Below are 15745 nucleotides of genomic sequence, written 5' to 3'. Positions count from 1 at the left end.
TCTGAGGACATTGTCTATGGCAGTAGAGACACAAAGTCATTTTGTGGGAGGGCTCATAAACATTTGAAGCAGCGACACGATAGTACAAGTATTTATAAACTAGCCGAAACCCGTGGAACATCCACGGAAGGGAGGATGTGGTGTATGGATAGAGTGTACCATTATGGATGGCATGGGGGATTTGCTTGTCCAAGTAAGAGTTAGGAAGAAAGATGAGAATGAAGAGTGCGTATATGAACAACGATCGCCGACACCAGCACAAATGCATGCTCTGGATTGTCCACTCAGTGGACGGCTTGCTTTCGCCTTCGCCTGTCCAATCAGCAGACGGCTTGCTTCGCCTTCGCCCAGCAGACGCCAATACGATGGCGTCGTATCGGCAGTTAATCGGATGCTTTTGGGCCCCAACGTCGGCTAATTCAGATTTTTTCGAGTATGACTGTACGTGATAAACAAAGAGTGCGGTTCGTAGATCGTAAATCCATTAGTGCCGTGGGCATCGGGTCACTGGGTGCGGCGTAAAAGGGATAACAAAGTCGAGTCCTTACGCTATTATTATATAGATACTAATACCAAAATGGACCAGAATGTATGTTATTTTTGTTTTACTTTTAAAATTTTGCATATTGTTTGATCAGCTCTCAAATGTTTGCAGCCTGGTTTCTTATGTACATGTACTCATGTGTTTGTATTGTAGGCACAGACATTTGTTTGTGTCTTTTCCATAAATAATAATTAAAAAGTTCTGAGAGTGACTTTATTTATCTTTATTCATTCTTTCAATTTGCCCTTTTATCTCAGGATTCTTCATTTTTATCACCATGTCTTTTCAATAAACTGTTATTCCTTAAGTACACATGTCGCCTGATAACCCATACTTATCTTGTACATAATTATCTTGCACGTGCCCAAACCATTTTGGCCTGGGGTGTGGTTAATCCCTGGGGTAGAATTTGTGAAACATTTGGTTTACAAGACCGGTGGGATTTGGATCCCATCCGGGTGAAGCCACGAAAGTGATTTCCTTTAATTCAGCCATTCGCGAAACACATTGCTTTGGCATGGTGGTTCTGCGTTAGCACATGGATTAATGGATTGGATTAATAATGAATACACTAAGTACACCAAAATTAATTGTCCTTTCATCTATTCACATTACATCCTATAACAGTTGTGATTGAATTCAAAACAAAACAATATGGACGATATCAACTGGGGAACCAGTCACATGGTGGGTTATATGGGTCCATAACTAAGCTTAGTTGTCATTCATATATCATGAACAAAAAGAGGTGGAATTACAATGCGGAAATTATGATTGATAAAAGGGAAGAGAAATGGGTGGGGTGGGGAGAGAGAGAGAATTTATGGGATCTCAAGAAAGGGGAAAGATCTCCACATTGCATTAATATATGGACTGTCAACAGAAAGGGACAGTGTACAAGGATCACATTCAGATTCACATTGATAACAGTTCTGGGCAGGAGTGTTTCTTAAACTAGAAACACCTTTTTAGAGGAATTTTAAACAAGATTGTGACAAAGCTAAACAGATGGGGCTGATTTTGTGAAAGGCGTTTTGCGAGTGTCTTGCTAACACACACCTAACCCACAAATGCTGACAAAACATCTTTGTATGCGCACAGCAAAACATGCATCTAAACAGCAATTTACAAAGGGAGATTAGCATCCGTTTAGTTGTGCGTTTAGTTGTGTGCGTATAAACAGCTGATTAGCCTGTGAAATACCGCCCATATCTCCAATATCCAATTTAATTGATGCACATGCATATAATCAAAGCACCATGGACAATTGTTGGAGGGGGTTCAGAGCATTGTTCATCGAAGGTTGATCCAGGCCATCTTGCATGAAATTCAGCAGCCAACGAAATAATTTCTTCAAGAGATCCATCCATTCCTCCTTCGAGATTATCCATCCCTCCTTCCACTCATTCATCCTTCCTTCCACTCATCCATCCCTCCTTCCACTCATCCATCCCTTCTTCCACTCATCCATCCCTCCTTCCACTCATCCATCCCTCCTTCCACTCATCCATCCCTCCTTCCACTCATCCATCCATCCCTCCAACCATTGATCATGGAAAAGACAATCTGTGAATGTGTACAATCTCTGTGCCCGAGCTATGGTTCCCACATGTATGCCACTCTGGGTAATCTGGATTGAAGTGATCGATGATGGTTGTTGAAACATCTATCATGTTTTATGTTTGGGTTGTATACTACAGGGTAAATTAATTAGTGGCTATTTATTTATTATGTATGCAGATCTGGTGACGTTTTGCCACTCCATCAATAGCCTTACAGTGATTCTAAAGTTAACTTAACCCTTTGAACCCTAGCAGCCGGTTTACCGATATTCAAACCTCCATATAAGAATAGGTACACCGTATCCGTGCTCATCGTAAGAGGCGACTCAGGGTTGGCATCAGGAAGGGCATCCGGCCATAAAAACATTGCCTCAATCAGGGAAACATGATTGTCATGGGGCCCGCAAGGCTAAGCCCCGCTCTAGCGGGGAAAATGGCCTTGAAAACGATCATTCATATACCCTGGCGGGCGGTCTACCAGCCGCCACATGCTTATTTATTTATTTATTTTTAATGGTCTTTTTTTAAAATGGTCGCCGGTGTGTGCCCCGGTTTAGAATAAGTAAACATTTGCCCATAATTTGCCATTAAAACATTGCCTCAAAAAGAGAACCATGATGATTGTCATTGGGCCCACAAGGTTAACCCCCGCTCTAGCAGGGGAAATGGCCTTAAAAAGGGAATTTTTATTTTATTTTATAATAGTCTAAGACTAGTATTGGAGTTCGTCTAAGGCTAATTTTCTCTTGTTTACAAACATATCACGAGCAACTTCCTGAGCAATTAGCGGCTCCGTTATATCACACCTCATCTTCGGTCTGCGTCACTGCTATTGCTCAGAAAGTGTGAGGCAGGTTTTTTGTAGAGAATTCTTGTGTATCGGAAAACCGGGAAATAACTGCTGGTTTTACTGGCACCACAAAGTAGAGTATTGGTGATAAACTCAAAAAAGAAGAAAGTAAGACAGTCCAGTCTATCATTCAAAATATCATTTTGTAATTACAGGGCTGGAAAAACATTTGTTTCGGTTTTCTGCCTGTAAAAAACAAATTTCAACTTTTCAGTGATTTTTGTCCAGGGAGCCCAGGGTAGGGGGACCAAAAGTCCAAGGAGCTCAGGGTTCAAAAGGTTATACTGGCAGGAAGTATATGAGAGTACATCTGCAGTTCTAACTATACCATTTTTGCCTAAAATTCTGCCTAATTTTTGCCTTAAGGTCTTAAACGCACTTTTAAACATGCCCTAGCCGATGTGTAAAAGTTTCTTTGTTATTGAAACGCTTGTGATTAGGTTTTGATTGTGCATTAGATAAACACTCTTTGGCGATAAGCAATTAACTTTGAACGGGTGATCATCGCAAGATTAGCGATTCTACACACGTCTAACTCCTAAACGCCTTTTGTAAATTCGGCCCATGCACTATTAGCCTGAAAACTGCAGGGTCATACAAAGTCAGGAAATGCTTGTCAAAGCAATACTTATGCAATGGCTGAAATCAACAGAACATTGATTAGAATATGCTAACTAACCTCCATGGCAAACAAAGAGATCTGATGTTTCCAGCATAACACTTAGTATGAAACATCAGCATCTCCTTGCTTCTGATGGTTAACATTCTTGATCAACCATTCTTCTTAATTCTATCTGATGCTCTAACTTTCCACCGACATAGCACGACATCAAACTTCACAAGGAAGACTTGCTTTTCAATAAACGTGGAGATGTATATTATTACCCCCGCCACCAAAGGTGGATGGAAGTTATGTTTTCACGCCTGTCTGTCCGTTTGTCCGCCTGTCCGTTTGTAAACAAAATATCTCAAAAAGTTGTGGACGGATTCGGATGAAATTGGGCAGAGACTTTGGCAGAGACTTCTACTCACTGGGACTGACACAATCTGTCAATTTCCCAACCTGGATCTCAGTCAATGGAGAATCTTCTCTTCTTGACTTGGTGATGACAAACTTCCCTGCAAATGTCTGCTGCTCTTCTTCTGCTCCAATCGGTTCTTCTGATCATGTGCTTGTTAAAGTGGACATCTGTCTGGCCATTCTCAGAGAGCCTCCTCAGCATCGACGAGTCTTGCATTTCACTCAGGCCGACTGGCACGGTCTTCAAGCAGCCACCAATCATCTGGACTGGTCTCCCATCTCTACTGCCTCTGACATAAACTCTTCCTGGGAATTCTTCCAAAGTAAACTGCTCTCCCTCATGCACAGATTTATCCCATCTCATCTTCAGTTGTCATACCCTTCCTCCCGTCCAAGGTACACTGAATCTTGTGGTGAAGCAGTTGCCCTGAAACAACTTGCCTTTGCCTCTTGGAAGCCTAATCCAACTGAAGGCAATCTATTCCTTCCACCAAGCTTGGAACAAGTGTGTCCACCCTCAGGAGTGCCAGGCAGCACTATATCTCCACACTCAAGAATGAACTCTCAAACCTGTCTCCTTCCTCCAAATCCTGGTGGCATCTGGTCAAATCTGTTTCTGGTGTTTGTTCCCCCTCCATCCCCTCCCTTACCTCAAATGGCTACACAGCTGACACCACACGTGACAAAGCTGAATGCCTCAACTCTGTGTTTGCCTCAAAATCTTGTGTCCCAAACCCATCTCTCTCTGTGCCCACTTTACCCAGTCGAACCCAGCTGCTCCTGGACTCTGCGTCCTTCTCTTCTGACAAGGTGGATAAGTTTTTGTCAAACTTCGACTCTGATTCTGCAACTGGACCAGACGGCATCAGCCCACGGGTCCTAAAATCCTGCTCTGCCGCTCTTTCACACCCTCTCTCGATTCTCTTTTGTCTGGCCATTCTCAGAGACCTCTCTTTTGAGAGGGTGTGAAACCCTCTCTTTTGCTCAAACCCTCTCACCCTCTCTTTTGCTCAAGGTCATCTGCCATCAGCTTGGAAATAAGCCAACATCACCACTTTACACAAAAAAGGTGCAAAAACAGATCCTTGCAACTACAGACCAATCTGCCTGCTCCCAATTATCAGCAAAGTCATCATTGCTTCGGATATCAAATCCTTCCTCTTCTCCAATGGCTTGATCTCTGATCATCAATTTGGTTTCAGACCAGGTCACTCTATTCTGGACATGCTGCTTCTGCCGTCTCACAATGGATGGAGGTCCTCAATGCCAAACAGGAAATCAGAGCTCTCTCCCTTGACATATCACGTGTCTTCGATATGGTCTGGCAACCCGCTCTGCTCACCACTGCTCCTCCTATGGTATCCATGGAAATCTCCGCGCATGGCTTGCGGACTTCCTCTCTGGTCGTAGTCAACATGTGGCCCTGAATGGATTTCTCTCATCTCCCCTTCCTGTTCAGGCTAGAGATCCCCAAGGCAGTGTTCTGGGCCCTATGCTTTTTCTGGTCTTCATCAATGATCTCTGACTCTCTGGAAAATCCTCTCTATCTCTTTGCTGATGACGCCACTTGCTGCCACTCTATGCCTCATCCCTCAGATCGGCAGTCTGCAGCCTCCTCACTCTCTGCAGACCTGGACAAAATCACAGACTGGTCAAACAAGTGGAACATGTCTTTCAACCCTGACAAATCTCACACTCTTACGATGTCTTTCTGAAAAGACCAACTGGACAACACTCCCATCTACTTTCTCAACAATCCTCGAAGAAGAAGTTCTGTCACTCAAACTTTTGGGTCTTACTATCTGCCATGATCTTTCCAGGGAAAACTACATTTCCAAGCTGGCCTCCAAAGCGAGTCACCGACTGGGAATCCTCCATCGTGCAAAGTCCGTTCTGGGCACTTCTGTGCTCCTCACCACATACAAAGCTTTCATCCGCAGTTCAATGGAATACCGCTCTCTCCTCTGGGCTTGTGCTCCTGCCTCACACCTAGCTCGGCTCCACGGTTCAAACCAAAGCATTCAGAATCAATGGTATCTCCCGCAATAAAGCTGAATCTGAGGGCCTTTCTTTCTCACCACAGGCAGCTAGGTGGTCTTTGTCTTCTACTGACTCCTCTCCCGGCCTTGCTCCCCCTGCTCTGTCTGTGCTCTGTCCCCAAAATATTCCTGCAGTTCGCACAAGATCTGCCAGCAACCCTCTTCTGGTGAAATTGCCAAAATCAAGACTCACTGCTCATCTTCACTCTTTCATTCCTCTTTACTCCCACCTCTGGAACAAACTCCCTCACTCTCTTCAATCCCCCTCCTCCCTCCAGGTCTTTAAAACAGCTGTTCACCACCATCTCTTATCTTCCCCCATGCAAAAGCTTGATCTTTTCTACCCCTGTTAATTCACCCCAGATCCACTTTTTTGAAATACCAACTTCTTTCCTGGAAGTCCGTGGAGTGTCCATGTGTTTTGTACTTCTCCCACCCCTCTCCCCCTTCCCACACCTCCTCCCCCCAAGCCCTCTCCCTCCCACAGATCTCCCGATATCCCTGCTCTCAAATGTTGTACTTGTGTGCTTCCCTCTCTCTCCCCATCTTGTCTACCGCTCCCCTTATCATATGTTTTATGTGCCCGTTTTTTTTTTGTGTGTGATTAATGTTAGCTCTTTCACGAGCCTCGATCTTGTATTTAAAAAAAAAAGGAAAAAAAAGGAAATGTAGCTTATGTGAGTACGACGAAATGATTAGATTTTGGTGAAGATCCGGATTCGGATCCGGCTACTTGAAAATTTTAAGTGATTCTTCACCATTGGGAGATAGGGCCAAAACTGAGACCTAGCAGGATATCTCAAAAAGTTATGGATGGATTTGGACGAAACTTGTTGGATAGGTTGTGTGTGTGACAAGGAAGAATCGATTCGACTTTGGTGAAGATCCAGATCTGGGTCCAGGTAGTAGAATTTTTAAAGTGATTCTTCACCATCGAGTGATCTGGCCAACCAGGCGGATGTATGCTCTCTACTGAGTGCCGTTCTAGTATTATTACTGTATTTGTTATACTGATCGCAGTGTTAGTGTGAATAATTTATATGGTTATTCTGAAGACTCAATAGTCCAGTGGGCTGTCGCTGTAGGTCCTTGGGTTTGAGTCCCGGGTTAAATCAGAATTTTTCCACACTAGCCCTACGCAGGAATTTATTTCTGTTTATTATAATTTTATATTATTTATTCCAAACTTCACGAGGAAGACTAGCTTTCCAATAAACGTGCGTCTTAAAGTTAAAGCTAAGGAACACCATGAATGCAAAAGTATAACAAAGACCCACAAATATACAAATATAGAAAGAAGCAATGGTAGAAATAAAAGTATATATATATATATATATATAGAAGTTAAACAGACTTTTGGTGGTGAAAATGGTTAGAGCTTCCGGTCTGGGTCGGGGAGGGCTTTAATCATTCCTTTGTCGACTCTGTCATATTCGACTATGTAATTATTGAACTATCAGGAGTCGTTTGCTCACAACACAGGTCTTCCTTGCCCCACCGTACAAAATAAAGGTAAACTGATATATTAGGGCCGAATTTTTTTTAAGTTGTGAAAACTTTACGTGTCCGAAGCATTTTGAAGCTCGATATAAGCATGATTTGCAAGTTTCATGAAAGATCTGTGTTAACGTGGATGTACTCACGATGTTTGTCGTGATACTCTCCATGTTGACTGGAATTCTGCACATGAAGCAGTGTGATGTGAAGAGCGCCGCCAGCGCACAGATCACGCAGAGTCTCTGTAAGAACGGGGGTGTCGAGTGAGCCAGGTATCGGAGTGTCTACAGGTTAGTGAGTGGCAAACCATTCAAATGTAAGAATCTATACCCTCCTGGCAGGTTGCTACACTCCGTCGCAGGTAGCCTATTGCAGACAATGCAAATTTTCAAAAAAGGACAATAAATGCACTTTGCGATCGATGGGTTCGTCGGATTTTCAGCAAAACCAGAGGACGTGAACATTTGGATTAATGTTTTACAATATGTCTGCAACTCACCTTCCCCATACTTATTTCACCGAAGTTGCGGTTGAACTCCATCCGCGCATTGTCCTACACATGGTGGGACAGAGCGCGACACTCAGCGCGCATAGCACCAGCGGTCGAGCAGCCCTGCGGGAAACACGCAGGTGTGAGCCACGCAGAAGTCTTCAGGTATACTGAGCACGGACGATTTTGAGCTTCCCCTATTAATGGCTCCGAATAGCCATCTTAAACGACTCAATTGGGTTCCGGGACGCGCGCTCGACCGATGCGAGCGTGGAATCCAAAGAACACGTGGATACTCCGGGCTAGAAGACTAAAGCGTTACAAACGCTCCGATTGTACCGAAAGTGAAACTAAAGCAGCTCCCGAAATCCCACGTCCGACTTGGGCACAGGTAAACTCGACCGCACGCCTTCGCATCGCCAATTGCTAAACGTCCCGCCCCCCTCGCGACCACGCCCACTCGAAAGCGAAGCGCCCCTCGGCTCGCGCACGCGGCAACACCGCGGCAAATATAGCGCGTGCGTGGCGCGCCCTCGGCATGGCCCGGCGCACGGGATCGCGTGTTGGCGCCGTGTCTGGCGAGACGGATCAGCATCGCTCGTGATTCCTCGGGCTGAGAAATACGGAGAGCAGCGGCGAAGGACATTGTAGATAGAGGCCGGAGCAGACAGGTGCCCGTGCGGGAGCCCACTCGGGGAAGAAGTGCAGGTGGTGGACAAGGGGATAGGACATGGACGAACGGGGGTCGATCTTGCCGATCTCGCGCATTTCCACCTCTAGGCATAGCGCAATTAACTTTGTATGTACACGCATGATGTACATACAGCACACGCTCCTGATGGCGGAGTCAGGGTGAGGTTTCCCAGCTCGGGTGTTCCCCCGTTGTCGATGTTTAACTGTGAATCATGAAATAACGAACGATCCCGTGATAAGACGACCTGCAGACACCCTTTTCACGTGCGCAGAGGTGTACACGCATCGCAAACTCGTCATGGTGTTCGTTTTGGACTCCACGTGCTCTAACGTCACCGTCTCGGAGCGGGTAACAGGTCGAACGGCGCAAGCCCCCTGTACGAGACCCGGCGGTGGTGTCCACATACCGAGCACGTCTGTCTCGGGATCGCGATGCAGTCCAGAAATATCCGAGGAACCCACGAGCTTTGGTGTCCCGCTGTCCCCGGAGCGCGGCCTCACTGCCCGTCGGGCGCTACCCCCCTCGTGGTTCTCTTTCCTCCTTGGATGTCCTGGATGCGTTCACAGTTACACGCGGAACGCGGACCATCGAGGAGGAGTGCCTTTGCCAATGGGAAATCCCGGATGTGTTGTGCCCTCTTGGTGTTCCTCCTCCCACCATCTCCCATCCTCTCCTCCCCTATTCCTCCCGTCCAAGCCCCACCCTTCCGATGCGACCGCCACTCCGGGAGCGGCGAACCCGGCGGGTCCGGAGCCACGGTGTCCCGTGACCATCCCGCAGGTGGTGGTGTCGCGCCAAACCGTCACGTGCCGGAAATTTGGGAATGCGTTCGCGATGATGGAATTGTCTTCTAATTTTGAATTCCCCATTTTATTCTCACGGTACCGTCTAATCACAAGACCATGAAAGTACAAGTTATCTACTTACACGTATCGGGAAACGACGACGTCAGCTCGATATTTCCATCTGATGTCCCCATGGAAACAACGTTCACGGCAACCGTTATTCACCCGGTCAGACGTTAGTCCGTCTCCTCTAATGGACAGCGTACTCCATGATGCAACCCCTCTCGCTGCAAATGTACTTGACACAAAAAGGTCAAACGCAAGCATCGTACGAACAACCTTTCCATTGGTCGTCATTTTGCCCAAATAAATGTCGAAGGGAACTATTTGTGACGTCCAATGACGTCATTTGGAGACCGTTATAGGACAGCTGAAAAGTCGTGTGCTCACCTCTATACGCTGCATTGCAGAGCCAGAGGGAATCGGATCCGACGGCAGTGACGTCATGGGTTGCGTCCTAAAAGCGTGGACCGTCCGTTCGGAGGTAACGGGAGGCCACGGTCTTGTCTACCATAGCAATTAATTAACCTTCCCGAGAGATGGTTTTAGGTTTTTTTTTAAAGAAAGTAAAAAATATTTTTTTAATTCATTGACTAATTATTGTAAAATTTTATTTCATTTTTAAATTATTTATATGAAAATTTTATTTAATTATATATTTTTCTTTAAATTTAATATTTTTTATTTCAATTTTTTTTTAAAGAAAAAGTTTTTAAAGAAAATTTAAAAATAAAAAAGGTTTCAACCTCCCCCCCCCCCCCCTCCACAAAAAAGACTGGGCCATCATTACTGGCCACGTTCACAATTCCTTTGGTAATTAAAATCTAAGCCACTAACAACTAGCGACAGATTAGCTCACCTCTAATATATGATGACGATGATGCCAAATATTTTGACGTCATAATATGCTGGTATTTACACTTGAGACAATTCATTATTTAGCATGCGGGAAGCGGTCAAAAGGGGAGGAGGGGGGAGGTTCAGGGGTCCATCCGGACCCCCCGCCCCCTCTCCAGAAAAAAGGAAAAGAAGAGACGGAAAAGCGCTTTCCGTATATATATTACGTAGCATATTTTTCGTCAATTTTAGACATCCAGGCAATGCCTCGTCCCCTCCTCCCCTTGGAACAATGTCGAATGATGGGCCAAGCAACCGCCACCCCACCGTGCATTACTTCATTTTGCTCCAAGAAACATCACATCGACCGAAGAGGACATGAAGAACGAAAATATATATATACAATAAATTAGAACTGAAGAACCAAAAAATGTTTCAACTGAAATCGCGTGGATTTTTTTTTGTATACCAAGTCGAGGCTCATGTAAGAGCTAACACATGGAACCTATAATAAAGGGAGTGGGAACAAGAGGAGACAGAGAGACAGAGACACAGAGAGAGAGAGAGAGAGAGAGAGAGAGAGAGAGAGAGAGAGAGAGAGAGAGAGAGAGAGAGAGAGAGAGAAGAGAAAGAGAAAGAGAAAGAGAAAGAGAAAGAGAAAGAGAAAGAGAAAGAGGAAGAGAAACACAACAACAGTAGAGAACAGGGACATCAGGAGATCTGTGGAACGGAGAGGGCTGGGGCGGGATACACGGGATAAACAAGATGTACACCACCGCAGCTTTCAGGATAGATAGCAGGGAATCTGAAGAAGGTGGATTTGGGATAGTATTAATGGGGGTAGAAAAGATCAATCGATTTTTTTTTTCCCCCACTAAACAGGAGTTATCATTGAGGTGAATTTAAGGAGAAATAAGGGAACTGGGGATAAAACAAAAAGGCTGAGCATAGTAAGGAGAAAAGACAATAAAAAAGACAATGGACTTGAACTAGGAAAATGTAGGCCTCAAAAACCTGACATGAAAAGTCAGACAAATACTTACAAAATTTGCACAAGTTTTAAACCAAAAACCGAAGTAGAAGTATGCAGTAAACACAGGGACAGCAAAAACTCGACAAAACTACCGGGAGTACTTTTGTTTGAGGAATTCAGCAGAGTCCAAAAACGGCATGACCGAGCGCAAGGAACCAAAACCGGAAGTCCAAGTCTATTTTTGAAGTCTTTCTTCATTCTTTGAAGAAGTCTTTCTTTCAAACCTTTCAAAGAAAGAAGAAGTCTTTCTTTGAAAGCCTTTTTTGAGGTTCAAGGGGGAGAGTTTTATTTACTGTCGACTTCATATCTTGATATAGTTGGAGGTATCACTTTCTGCAAGCCCTCCAATGTTGTTGGTTGTATAAATAAATGAATAATAAACATATGAACTGCTTCATCATCGGGGCAAATTAAAGGTTATGACTATGTCAGGGTGTTAACTCCTCAGTGCAGTAACGTCATGCAAAGACGACCAAGAAAATTCAACGATAATGATTTAATAAAAATAAAGCAAGGAATGAAAATATCGAAATAAATGTTGAGATAAAAACTAAAACTCTAACTGAGGTACCTCCACATGCAGACTCAAATACAGACGAGGGGATAGATAAAATAAAAATAAATGTTCCTTTAGCCGGCCTGCACTCAGCTTTGGTCCCAAATGTCTTTGAAGAGCTTGGTGGTCATCAAACCTCAAAGCCAACGCACGGGAAGCACACAATATGGCGCGGAGTCGCTCTCCACGGAGCCACGAATGTGGGGTAATTCGTGAGGACCGTCCTCTTTCGTGCCCCTCTGCCCGAAGCATCAAGAGCCCCACAAACCGCCACCTTATTGCTCCACTTTAACGGCCGCAACAGCCTCCTCCTCCAAATCGCCAAAAGTCCACACAGCACAAGCACAGAAAATGCCCAGTATGGATAAAAATGGCCCAGCTTTTTTTGTCTGTGCGAAAAGACAAAAGCCACTCTTCCTCCTCTTGCTCGAAGCTTCTGCATGACGTTGCCCCGACCAATCCTGACCTTCGGGGGCATGGCCTGCCAGTTACAATCTTTTGGAGGCGGGTTTAGTTCGAGAGCCTGTTTGTTTGGTCTTTGTCGGCGGTTGTTGTTGTGGTTTAAACAGAGGTTTTATGGCCGGCCTTGTTGTAGTTGTAAAAACAGGGAAAAGCCACAGGAAGCAATCACATACTGGGGGAAATTTAACCTTAATCCCTGTCCAGTTAACACAGCTTCAACCCCATGTAAAGACACATAAACAATCTTAAGCTCCAGTTTCCCCACTTAAATACATCGAGATGTCTCCTATATGTCCACGGTCCATGCTATAACTATACAATCCTATCTTTACTATGGGATTCCTTCATTTACCCCCACAAACGTAACATTATATTGTAATTTGCATGTTTAGAGTACATGTATTGTAAACCACAGCTTATGGTGCATTTCCATTGCACAGAGCGGTACGGTACAGCACGGTAATCCCTGTGTCGTTTTTCCATCACATAACAGAACCGTGAAAATAGGCGGAGTTATCTGAACATGAGTCTTCTTAGCGAAATGCAAAAAGAGAGAGGACGTGTTTGAGAAGAAAGTGTTTGAGAAGCAGCTGAAAGACGCCAGAAAGAGGACAGATAAAAAGAGAAAGAAACTTTTGCAGACAATTATGAAGACCGACAATGAAGATTTGTGCATTGTTCGTCGACGCAAACAAAGAATACAGTTACAGTATGTTACGTTAGCCTTATAGTAAGGGCATTTTATGAGATATTTCACAAATCTGTTAACTAAATTGTTACCAAAAAATTTCTTCACCAATATGTTTGTAAAGGTGTGTAATAACATGTGTTAAAATGTTGAAGGTCAACTCCCGTGGGAAACCCAGAAAAAAAGCTGTTGAATTCGGGTACCGAAAAATTATTTTCGAGAATTTTTTTTATTTAAAATCGGCCCTTAAGTAACTTATGAGGGGTCAAATAAGGGTTTTTCATGATTCTGAGTTGATTGTTAACATTTATATTTCACCACAGACACTCCTTTGTGGAAAAATAATTTCTAAATATATCTCATTTTCTACTTTGCAGGACATGGAGTCTAGCAATATGGATGAAGACGTTACTCCACCTGTGCTCAATTGCTTCATCTGTGCACGCTCGGATACACCAGCTGAAAGGCTCATACAGGCAACTCCAAAGGGATACTCAACTTTATTGAAACAAGCAGAAACTGTCGAAAATGTTACTGTTGTGGAACGTATGAAGGAGGCTCAAAAGGAAGGAAAACTGAGGTACCACCAGAAGTGTAAAAATGATCTGTACAACAACTTTGTTGCAACCACCAAGAAGTCAGCTCAAGCATCAAAGGCAGAGAAAGAGTCATCAAAGTTGAAGAGAAGACGCACTACTTGTGAGTTCCGTTCATCAACTGGCTGCAGTTCTAGAAGATCACAGTCAGTTGACCTGTATAAGGATGTATGCATTCTTTGCAACCAACCAGCCCAGCTCTACAAAAATAATCCAGCACAAGCTAGAAAGAAATACAGTGTGCCAGATAATTTGACTGCAGATACACTGAAGGCAAGCTTGCTGAAGACAGCACGGAGTCGCGGGGACGTCTGTCTTGACAATCGGTCTCAAGAACATCTGAAGGCTTGCAGGAACAAGTGTCAGCTGACTATCGATGTCAGTCATACTGTGTGTGGTGGGGTATGACTTTGGACCTAAATCAATCAAGGCAATATCATTGGATATGAACTTGAGTGCCGTCTTTATGATCTGAGTCTTCTCATCTCCATGGTCAAGATTAGCATGATGCTCTCGCAGAATATTGTCGGTGCCATCTTTGAGACAGAGTACATCTGCCCTTCTTTCCTGTGTTGTGAAATACAAGGTGTCTTCGTATTTCTCTAGAAGTTTTATCTTTAGCCAATGCTTTGAATAAGAAAGGCTCTTCTCTGGTGACTGATCAAACTCCTGCAGCTTTTCATGGACTTGGTCCATGTTCATTACCCCATGCTCTAATTCTGAGTCTAACCATTCGCAGAATTCAATAAAAACTGCCTCTCGCTCCTCATCAATACTCCTCTGTCCTCTCTTCCTTTTTCCTTCCTCATCAGTCTTGGACAAACTGTCACCTCTCGCAAACATAAGTTTGCATCGCAAATGGTACAGTGTTTCTTCTGCTACCAAGTCGTTGATCCCTTCCAGGCGTCCAGTGACTTCAGTGCCCCAGTCATCCCCGCGACTCCGTGCTGTCTTCAGCAAGCTTGCCTTCAGTGTATCTGCAGTCAAATTATCTGGCACTCTGTATTTCTTTCTAGCTTGTGCTGGATTATTTTTGTAGAGCTGGGCTGGTTGGTTGCAAAGAATGCATACATCCTTATACAGGAGGTCAACTGACTGTGATCTTCTAGAACTGCAGCCAGTTGATGAACTGAACTCACAAGTAGTGCGTCTTCTCTTCAACTTTGATGACTCTTTCTCTGCCTTTGATGCTTGAGCTGACTTCCTGGTGGTTGCAACAAAGTTGTTGTACAGATCATTTTTACACTTCTGGTGGTACCTCAGTTTTCCTTCCTTTTGAGCCTCCTTCATACGTTCCACAACAGTAACATTTTCGACAGTTTCTGCTTGTTTCAATAAAGTTGAGTATCCCTTTGGAGTTGCCTGTATGAGCCTTTCAGCTGGTGTATCCGAGCGTGCACAGATGAAGCAATTGAGCACAGGTGGAGTAACGTCTTCATCCATATTGCTAGACTCCATGTCCTGCAAAGTAGAAAATGAGATATATTTAGAAATTATTTTTCCACAAAGGAGTGTCTGTGGTGAAATATAAATGTTAACAATCAACTGAGAATCATGAAAAACCCTTATTTGACCCCTCATAAGTTACTTAAGGGCCGATTAAAAAAAATAAAAATTCTCGAAAATAATTTTTCGGTACCCGAATTCAACAGCTTTTTTTCTGGGTTTCCCACGGGAGTTGACCTTCAACATTTTAACACATGTTATTACACACCTTTACAAACATATTGGTGAAGAAATTTTTTGGTAACAATTTAGTTAACAGATTTTCATATGTTTCCCTTACTATTAATATATGGCTAGTAACATTACGACGACCTTTCACTTCCTTCGTGATTGACCAATCAACGGTCTGCACTATTGCTAGCTCCACCCATAGGTCCGGGTACGGTCGCTTGGTACCTATCCATAGCAGGAACCAAATTTAGCACGGGTACTTAGGTGTACGGTTCACTTGGCAATGGAAAAATGAAAAAACGGATTTTGGTTACAGTACGGTACGGTACCGCGGTGGAAAAGCGCCATTAGGCC

At 44.1% G+C, this 15745-nt stretch overlaps 1 protein-coding gene across 4 annotated transcripts in view; it reads right to left on the bottom strand.

Moving 5' to 3' along the window:
- Positions 1–9288, bottom strand: part of LOC137423284 (uncharacterized) — a 72254-nt gene extending 62966 nt beyond the window's left edge. For 2 of the 4 annotated variants that reach the window (XM_068110247.2, XM_068110245.2), the window contains exons 1-3: positions 9104–9288; positions 8013–8126; positions 7660–7755 (exon numbers count right to left, since the gene is read on the bottom strand). In XM_068110247.2, the coding sequence (XP_067966348.2) occupies positions 7660–7755; positions 8013–8054 (138 nt within the window). In that variant the 5' untranslated portion in view covers positions 8055–8126; positions 9104–9288. The other 2 variants (XM_068110246.2, XM_078774382.1) reach the window with 2 other exon arrangements.
- Positions 9289–15745: the final 6457 nt, after the last annotated feature.

This window comes from Myxine glutinosa, chromosome 3 (assembly GCF_964187855.1).
Source record: "Myxine glutinosa chromosome 3, kmMyxGlut1.1, whole genome shotgun sequence".
Taxonomy (NCBI): domain Eukaryota; kingdom Metazoa; phylum Chordata; class Myxini; order Myxiniformes; family Myxinidae; genus Myxine; species Myxine glutinosa.
Note: the sequence above shows the minus strand (reverse complement) of the source record. Positions and strands in the feature narration are given on the sequence as shown.